This window comes from Atheta coriaria, unplaced genomic scaffold, assembly GCF_025399875.1.
Source record: "Atheta coriaria isolate IRGN ID8LTWV9N9 unplaced genomic scaffold, Caltech_Dcor_3.1 hic_scaffold_2_pilon, whole genome shotgun sequence".
Classification (NCBI taxonomy): domain Eukaryota; kingdom Metazoa; phylum Arthropoda; class Insecta; order Coleoptera; family Staphylinidae; genus Dalotia; species Dalotia coriaria.
In genome coordinates this window covers 3,089,238-3,099,000 of record NW_027045444.1, presented here as the reverse complement: position 1 = coordinate 3,099,000, position 9,763 = coordinate 3,089,238, and the positions used below count along the sequence as shown (strand labels likewise).

General features: G+C 30.6%; 1 protein-coding gene across 1 annotated transcript; it reads right to left on the bottom strand.

The window, feature by feature from the left end:
* Positions 1-639: 639 nt before the first annotated feature.
* LOC135802514 (uncharacterized) lies at positions 640-8,670 on the bottom strand. Its single transcript, XM_065316113.1, has 4 exons — positions 8,180-8,670; positions 3,245-3,461; positions 2,854-3,179; positions 640-1,379 (listed from the first exon to the last, which is right to left on the bottom strand). Exons 1-4 carry the CDS (start codon positions 8,184-8,186, stop codon positions 913-915), a joined length of 1,017 nt encoding a protein of 338 aa, XP_065172185.1. The 5' UTR covers positions 8,187-8,670; the 3' UTR covers positions 640-912.
* Between the last annotated feature and the right edge of the window lie 1,093 nt (positions 8,671-9,763).

The window sequence follows — 9,763 nt, the reverse complement described above, 5'->3', positions numbered from 1 at the left end:
AATGATAGAAGAACTCTTCTTCTAATAAATAATAAAAAGAACAATAAAATTAAACCAGAAACACCAAAGATACAGGGCGTTTTCCACGGCATGTTTTGAAATTTTTTATAAAAAGCTGTTTTTAAAGTCGATTTAAGGGTACTTCTACACCCTTTAGATAGCAGACCGATATAGCAAACAATACAAGAACTCTTCCTCTCAAAAATAATAAGGAGAAAGGTAAAATTAATCCAGAAACACGCAGGATACAGGGCGTTTTCCACGACAAGTTTTTCTACTTGTAAAGTTTTGGTCTAGACTGACATCTATCGGCGAGATACTAAAGTTTGAAAGCTTATATAGCGCTCTACACACAGCCTTGAAAAAGTTTAGTGATAAGGGTTTTTAATCGACAGATGGCACTAGTAGGTACCATTTCACTAATTTTTCGTTCAAATTCAACCAATAATTTAATGTTTATAAACTTTTAAATGTATTTTAAGGCACTACTAATAGATTTACGGAGTCAGAAGGATGTACATTCTATAAAGGGTCTCTTTAACTATAAAATGATAAAAAGAACCCATAAATTGTGCTATTTTTGCAGCAGTTACTGGGTGTTTTCTACTGCAACTCTTAGAAATTAAAAAAAAGCAAATGTTTACAAAAAATAGTTAAGTTTATTATCAGACACATATTACAGACTTAAGATGTAAAAAGAATACAAAATAATACTTTGAAGTCTAAGCGTTTATAATGCTGTAATCTAAAACTGTCTTTTTATGCTTACTAAAACAATGAACAAGTTTGATAACTTATAAAAAATGAGTATGTAGCTTTACTAGCGGCCGTAAACTGTTAACAGCCTTCAAATAGCATCCTCATCATCATCTCTTCATCAACATCTTCACTTCATTCAGACTAAACTTAAATCTACACATCAGGAACGTTCGTTGGCTTCGTTTGCATTCCATTCAGATTAATCTCGTACATGCCATCCTGCCCTGATTCACTTTTCACAGAAAAGTTCTTCTTAACACCTCTTGGAGGCGGCATAGGCGGCTGTTTCTCCCTGCGATAGAACCGAATAGGATGCGCAAGCACCCATTCCTTAAATCTAGTACCAACTCGATAGAAATGAAAATAGATCAGGAACAAAATTAAGGAAATTGCTAAAAAAGATAGCAATGAAATAAAGATGGAAGAAGTAGGGGAATACGTTGGTTTTTCGGTGCCATCCGCATTGAGAAGATCAGCATCATCTGTGTCTGTTATCTCGTTGTAATCATCATCCGATGCATCCTTGGATCCTATTTTAATATCAGCACATGCACGGAACTCTTCTTGTGGACCACAACCAACAGCGCCGGTGCCATTCGGACAATTTCCCCAATTATTACCTTAAAATGATGAAGAAAAACATTAAACATTAGTTTTAAACTTTTAATATCCTAAAAACGCCCTGTGTTTTGGGTATTTCTGGTTTAATTTTACCGTTCTTCTTATTATTTAATACAAGAAGAGTTTTCTATCGTTTACTGTATTTTTCTGCTATTTAAAAGACATGAAAAAACGTCTTAAAAATTTGCATTTTTACACATTTTTACTTTCAAATCTGAAAATTTCCGGCGAAGTTCGTAAAATTGATTCGAAATTATTTTGAATTCGAGCGAAGATCGCGCAAAAATTTTCTACCTCCTCGCATTTCTGAGATCCGAATAACACAACCAATTTTGTCATTGATTTTCGACCCAAAAATTAATTTAATTTAAGACTGAAAACCAATAAAATTGATTTGTGTTATTCGGATCCCAGAAATGCGAGGAGGTAGAAAACTTTCGCAGGATTTTCGACTGAATTTGAAATTCAATTTCTTCTCTCTCCTCTCTTCACTACCTCTCTCTCTCTCTCTCGATATGCATGACAATTTCGGGATCGAAAACCAATGGTAAAATTAGTTTGTGTTATCCGGATCCCAGAATGTCGAGGAGGTTGAAAATTTTTGCGCGATCTTCGCACGAATTCAAAATAATTTCGAATCGATTTTAAGAACTTCGCCGGAAATTTTTAGATTTGAATGTAAAAATGTGTTAAAAATGCACATTTTCAAAGGCATTTTTAAGACGTTTCTATGTCCTCTAAAAAGCAAAAAAGCACAGCAAACGATAGAAAAACTCTTCTTCTATTAAATAATCAAAAGAACAGTGAAGTTAAACCAAAAACACCCGAGATACAGGGCGTTTTCCACGGCATGTTTTGAAAATTTTCATAAAAGAGCAGTTTTTCAAAGTCGATTTAAGAGCACTTCTAGAGCCTTAAGGAAGCAAAAATGTACATCAAACGATAGAAAGACTCTTCTTCTCTTAATAAATAAAAAGAACGATGAAATTAATCCAAAAACACCCAAGATATAGGGTGTTTTCCACGGCATGTTTAGAAAATATTCAAATAAAGTAGTTATATAAAATTGTTTTAAGGGCACTTCTAAGCCCTTTAGGAAGCAGAAAAGTATTGAGAACGATGCAAGAACTCTTTCTCTCTTAAATGATAAAAAGAACGGTAAAATTATTGCAGAAACACCCGAGATACAGGGCGTTTTCCACGGCATGATCTATAAATTTCAAAAAAAGCAGTTTTTCAAAGTAAATTTAAAGGCACTTCGAAGTCCTTTAGGAAGCAGAAAAATTACCAAACGATACAAGGACCCTTCTTCTCTTAAATAATAAAAAGAATTATAAAATTAATCCAAAAACTCCCGAGATACCGGGCGTTTTCCACAACATGTTTTGAAAAATTACATTTAAGAAGCAAGAGCGTATAATAAACGATAAAAGTGTTACTTTAAAGATGCAAGCAGAAAAAATATATTATTACCTGCTATATATCTCCATTGAAGCATACAATGCGCGCAAGATATATCCGGAAGTCGATACTTCATCTCATAAACTTTATTTCCGTCTTTCGGATAATACCGACTATTATGATGCTCCATGCCATCTTGTGGTTTAACAATCTTCAAAATATTCTTATCTAAACACTCCTGATTCCCTGTTTTGTAGTTGGGGCACACAGCGAACTCAAAATACCCAAAATGGCTGGCGGTCAACTCCACCCGGATGTTGATCACTTGCTTCACACGATATTTACGAACGATCACGCCTTGACCGTAGGTACCGCCGTATTCATGAGCCCTAGGTGTTCTAAAATTCAAATAAAAAAATGAATTCAATAGTGAATTAAAAGAAGTAATTAATGTGTGATTTACTTAGCATCCCATGCATCTCCGCAGACGCCACACTTGCCGCCGTTCTTCTGCCACTGGCGGCTGAAACCGCCGCAGTAGAGCTCGTGGTCGTTGTAGTTGTGCGGCGTGTCGAAACCGTAACGCCAGGCGGAAGCGCGGCTGGGCGGCTCGATTAGTCGGCCGTGGCCGGCGGCGAGAACGATTAATTGGCACGAGACCACGATGCACATCAACGTTTCTATAAATTGAGAACAAATAAATATTTACACATATTTACAAAGTGTTTGGAAATATTTAAATTAAAAAATTGTGATAATTTTAAATTTTTGTTAATTACTGGAAAATTAAGCACAAAAGGCATGATTTGATCAACTATTCTAATAAAGAATTTTCCGTAGAATCGGAATCTTCAATCCGTTCCTTTCTGTCGCTTTTAGTTTCCGAGATATCCGCAATCAAAATATTGCAGATTTAAAATTTTTACAAACTTACAAAAAAAGGATCAATTTCAATCAAGGATTAACACAAAAGTATTAATGATATTTTAAAATTTCTTGAAGTATGTTATCCTACAGTTTATTATCTTTAGTACCTGCAAATTTTATTAAATTTTGTTGAGGTTTGCAAAAGTTACAACAAATTTCGTGTCACTTTCATTAAAGAACTATTTTTTCAGTCAATTTCTTTAGATATTTCTGTTTGTAGGCAAAATATCTTGTTAACTTATATTAAATATAATGTCAGTGAAAGTTTTCCATAGTCTCAAACAAATTTAACGTGTTTATTCACGATTCCGTGCAAATTATCGCGTTTCTTGTCGCTTTTCAGCGTCGTTTTCGATTTTCTACGAGCGCAGGTCGCGTTCGCTTGTTTTCTATCACCGTTTTCGCTCTCAAATTGTTTTACAGTATTTTATTTCTCTCATCGTGCATCCAGCATTCACTCCAGTCACGAACCGGCGTTCTTCCAAGTCCATTGTGTTGCAAACACAAAAAACAATACAAATCACAAGAAACTTCATAACTTCATCACACAAAAGTTACGTTCACTTTTAGATTCGCATTTTAAGGTTGTTTAAGTTTAAGTCGTAAGCTGGTTCAAGATCAAAACATGAACAAGAAGAAAAGAAAAGAAAAGAAAAACAAATTGTTTTATTTAGATTTTGTGCCATTGAACGTAATGCGCATTATTAATCATTTCTGGTGGTTGACAGTGTAACAATAATGAATAATGCAGGATGCATTACTTGATGAAACCAAGTTTCTTCCGTTTATCATTAAAAACTACTTAGAAACGCAAAAAACTCGTTAGATATTAGCTAAAATAAAATAAAAACCAAAATAAGTTCGGATTAAATTGAATTCTGATTGATATTTCGTACAAATTGACAGAATTTGTGGAATTTGCATTATCAACTCTTTGAATTTTCTTGATTGAAATAGTTTATCATATAGAGAATTTTCCAAGGATTCAGAATCTCCAATTCGTTCATTTTTATCTCTTCTAGTTTACGAGATATTCGCAATCAAAAAAAAACTCGTATAAAATGAAAATGCGCACTTTTAAACACGATTTCAGAACTGTTACCAAATAAATTTTGATCAGTTTCTTTTTTTATCTTATAAAGAATTTTCTGAAGTTTCATAATCTTTAATCCGTTAGTCGTTATCAGTTTTAGTTTAGAAGATATTAACAAAAATAAAACAAAACCAAAACAGGTTGAAATAAAACTGAATTCTGCTTGATATTTGATACCAAATTAATATAATTGGTTGAATGATTGCGTAAATATTACAAATTCAAAATTTTCAACTCATTCACTATGAGATACGTAACATTTAATAACAGCACGTACGAAATTACAAATACTGCACGTTTGAAAGTTTTAACTACAAAAATAGGCAAAGAATGAGGAATAAAGAACAAAACACAATAAGTAGTAGCAGTAACTAGTATTAAGTATGTTTATGCATACTAATGATTAATTGGAAACTTAATAATAATAGATACTTATTAGTTACTGTTGTATCTTCAAATAATCATATTGAGTTTATTGAGTTTATTGAGGTTTTGGTGACTTCTTTGCCATTTTATCGCGGAATATTTTACGAAACGGTTTAAACTTGTTTCCGATACATGTGATTTCGTTTTAACCGTTACGAAATTGTGTGTTAAGTCAACACACATCGACTCTAGTTAAGTTAAGTTCAGGTTAAGTTCTTCAAGAGTTGATTTAACCTGTTTTATTGCACGAAAAACTTAATTAGCGCTAATTGAATGTTAAAAGTGTAAAAAATTAATGAAAAAAACGAAATATTGAACAGAAACTCAATTTAACCTCAAAACTTACTTAAAATTAATAACTAAACATAAAATATGTTTTGTTTCAAATGACATATTTAGATTGTTAAAATCAATTTGTGTTGCTTTCACAAAACTTGTGTTTCATACTCAAATGAGCCAAATAAACAAGAAATTTAATATGATGTGGAAATAAGTACCAACTATCTAGCTAGATGGCAATTTATTATTACTAAATAAAGATTTTTACTTAACTTTATGCTTGATAGTTTTCGAGTACGTGGGAAACCATTCCAAGTCAAGTTTACATTCAAACGCAACCAAAACAAAATAACTTTTAATTTAATCGCTAAACAAGAGAAAATTTAATGATAAACTTTAATGTCCCACAACTGTCCCTATCAAGCAATTAAAAACAAATTATCTTAGTGCTTTTAAACGTGTTAACTTGTTTTCATTTTCATTTTATTTCGCAATCATTCATTACTCAACATTTTTCATACAATTAGAACATAAAACTGCTCTAAACTGTCGAAAAAGTGTTTTGCATCTTTGATAAACAATATCTTTTAAAATATTTAAGTTATTAACAGAATTCTTTTACTAAGTTATAGAACATTATTTTTTGTATAAGTACTGTAAATTTCATGTTTGTATACAGAGTGGTCTACGAATTATCATTAAAAGTGTAAAAATTGTGCTCAAATACAATATTTTTTGTTTTTCATACTTTGATAAACAATAACTGTTAAATTAATTAAAATATTTTAAAAATTTCTTCAGCATTCAAACGAGTATTAATTTTTATACAAATAATGTAAATTTCATGTGTATATACAAAGTGTTCTAAGAATTATCGTAAAAATAAAAACAAAAATTGTAAAAAATTGGAATTTTTAGTTTTAAACGTGTTAATTTGTTTTCATTTTCATTTTATTTCGCAATCATTCATTACTCAACATTTTTCATACAATTGGAACATAAAACTGCTCTAAACTGTCGAAATAATTTGTTTAAAATGCTTATAAACCGTAAAATTTTATTCACAACTCCATAAAAAGTATAAGACATATATTTATGCGTCCGAACAATTCACATGTTCATCAAAGTGTGTAAATTTAGTAAATTGTGTAAAAACACTTCCTTCCTTGCTTTCTTCATTTACATTCGCATTTGCATTCAATTCCAACCGAAGCTTTCGTTTACAAAAAATGCATTTACATTTTATTTTAATTTCTCCTCATATCTGGAACAAATTACAATATTTGCTAATATGTAAATGTTACAAAATTAATTCAGAAATTAATTTTAATTGAAAAATAAAAATTTTGTTTTCATCTTTATTTTTTACTAAAAACCTAAAAATAATTAATTAAATAGATTAGACTTAAATAAGAAAAGTAAGGTTAGAATTGTTACAGTTGTTGACTTTTGTGTGTATGCATTGTTAACTTTTCTCTTGTTTTGTGTAATTTTGCTTGCGTTGCTTGCAAAATGAGTGCACAACATTGTTGTGAATGTGTCAATAGTGCAAGACTTCAACATCCACATCAACAAGACTAACAAGAAGTTAAATTGAAGATGTTGAGATGATTTCTTTCATTATTAACTCGCAATGTTGACATTTATGATATTCTTCGTTAATTTGAGATTGTGAAACGGTTTCGAAATGTTTTGCAATCAAATTAATTTCATTTGCAACGAACGAAGTGAATGCGATGCAAATTCATTTTATTGCAAATGTTTTTTGCATTTTAAGTGACAGTGACATGAAGGCAATGGCAGAAATGATTTTCTGGTGAAAACTATGCGGATTTGTGACATGAATCGATTCGAAAAGCATCAATTGATGAGAAAGTGTTTTGAAAATTGTTTTGCATACTTTGACGAGCGATAACTTTCAAAGTTTTTAAGTTATTTACAAAATTCTTTTAATGAGTCGAAGATCATTAATTTTTGTATAAATAGTGTTAATTTTATGTGTGTATACAAAGTGTTGTGAGAATTATCGCAAAAATACAAAAATTCAACAAAAAATACAGTTTTGTTTGTTTTTCAAACTTTGATAAACAATAACTTTTAAATTGTATAAAATTTTTGTAAAATTTTTTCACAATATGAAAGAACATTAATTTTTTAATCAGTAGTGTAAATTTCACGGTATTATATAAAGTGGGCAAAGAACTATCGTAAAAAATACAATAATTGTTCAAAAATTACCTTATGTTGAATATTGTTGAACTTTGACACTTAATAAAATAAAAAATATTAATTATATCTTAATTATTTTTGAACTTACTCAAAGAACATGTATTGGTTTACATGTGAACCAAATTTGGTAAATTTCTACTGAGTGGTACAGAAAATACAACAAAAACCGTAAAAATTGCACTTTTTCATAGAAATCGACTTAACTTAAGTATGTTTAATATTCATACTATATTATAATAATCCAAGAACCAGTTTAGCTACGAATATTTTTCGGCAGTAAATGAGTCACCATGATAAGCACTTCCTGCACTTCTGACGTACACACCTAAATATTTAGACTCTCAATCATATTTCGCGCAAATTTGCCGAAAACCTACTTAAGTAACTTTAACGCAAATTAAATTAACTTAAACTAAAGTAATTTAAAGTAATTTTAATACTCACTTGACATTTTGTAGATTTCCGTCCTCGGAACAAGTTAAATCAAGTAACTTAAAAACACATTGCTTAAAACTTTACTTAAGTCAAGTTTTAAGTCGTTGATCTTGAAGGTTTTGAACTTATATTGAACACCTTGAATTAGTTCAATTCAACTCACCGCAACTTAAGTCACTGGACTTTTTTATATGGTAAGTCAAGTTAATAAACACTCCTACACTGTGTGTGACTTAAGTCACCAAAATTTAAGTAAAATCTATTGTTTTTTAAACCACACACATTAAATATATAAAAAAAGAGAAACAAATACACGAAATGCAAATGTGATGGCGTTACGTTAGCCTACATTTCGTGCGCCGATGTCTTCGGCGACTGAGTAGCGAAGTGACTTAAGTAATTTTAGTCTTGCGGTCATGCAGCCCGCCGCTTCTTCCACTATCCGACACACTCGAAAGCCGCGACAGCGTGCTGGCAGACTGGCTCACTTTACTTTACTGAGTAATGTTACTTAAGCCGAAGAAGTGGAGGAAGTTTGGAAAGAAACAATTACTGCCGTGCACTCGACATACACAAAGCTCATACGAGCACATTCATTCTTCAGCTGTTGGTCAAGCCAGCAGCTACACAACTTGACTTAAGTTAAGTCAAGTCGAAGTCGAAGTATGCTGTTGGTAACCCGTTACACGGAAGACTGGCTGTTGGAATTGCTAGTCGGCGAAGAGTCACCTTGGGGGAAGAGTTATTTGGGTCTATACAGAGTGACTTAAAAAGTGACTTAAGTTTAGGTAAAGTTTAAAGTGAAATAACTCGGAAAGTATAAGAGATAGAGAAATTTTGTTTTTTACGGATGGAAGATAAACTAATAGAGTATAAATAACAGTTATTATCAATAAAATATACTGAGTATTTCAAGAATTATAAACATTTTAAAAGAAGAAAACAATTTTTCTTCCAAAAAATTTTTATAGTAACTTTAATTGTTAATATCTAAAAAACTACAATAAATTTTAATATTTACCATCACAAAATATAGCTAATTATCTACCAATTTACCAAATTTCAACCAAAAATATTTAACGGTTTGAAAGATATTTAAAAGTATAAATTTTGTGTTTAACTAAAAACAAAAAATCTAGTAACACTCATTTGCAATAATTACATGAACTTTAAAGTCAAATTACTCGGAAACTACAAGAGATAAATTAATTTTCTTTTTAGCATATTAAATATACACTAATTAACTATAAATTACATTTGGCAATAATAAAATATACTTAGTGTTTCATTAATTACAAAATTTTAAAAATATATATTTTTGCCTGCAAAAAAACAAGTTCTTACTTTAATTGTTAATAACTTAAAAACTATAATAAATAATTACACACTCTTTTTACCATATTAAAACATAACTAATAATCTATCAACTCACCAAATTTTAGCTGAAAATATTTACCGGTTGCTGAGTAATTCCAAAATGAAAATCCTCCACTCAACTAAAAACTGTGAAACTGGCGACACTTGTTTGTCATAAATATCCATCTCTATTTATTATTACTCTCCACTTTTCCGGCTGTATTTATTTATTTTTTC

Bases quoted from the DNA above. Each gene is read 5' to 3' on its own strand.
- LOC135802514 (XM_065316113.1), bottom strand. The intron at 3,180-3,244 runs GTAAATCACACA...TTTGAATTTTAG, and splicing joins GGAGATGCATGGGATGCTAA to AACACCTAGGGCTCATGAAT. The intron at 1,380-2,853 runs GTAATAATATAT...CATCATTTTAAG, and splicing joins TCAATGGAGATATATAGCAG to GTAATAATTGGGGAAATTGT.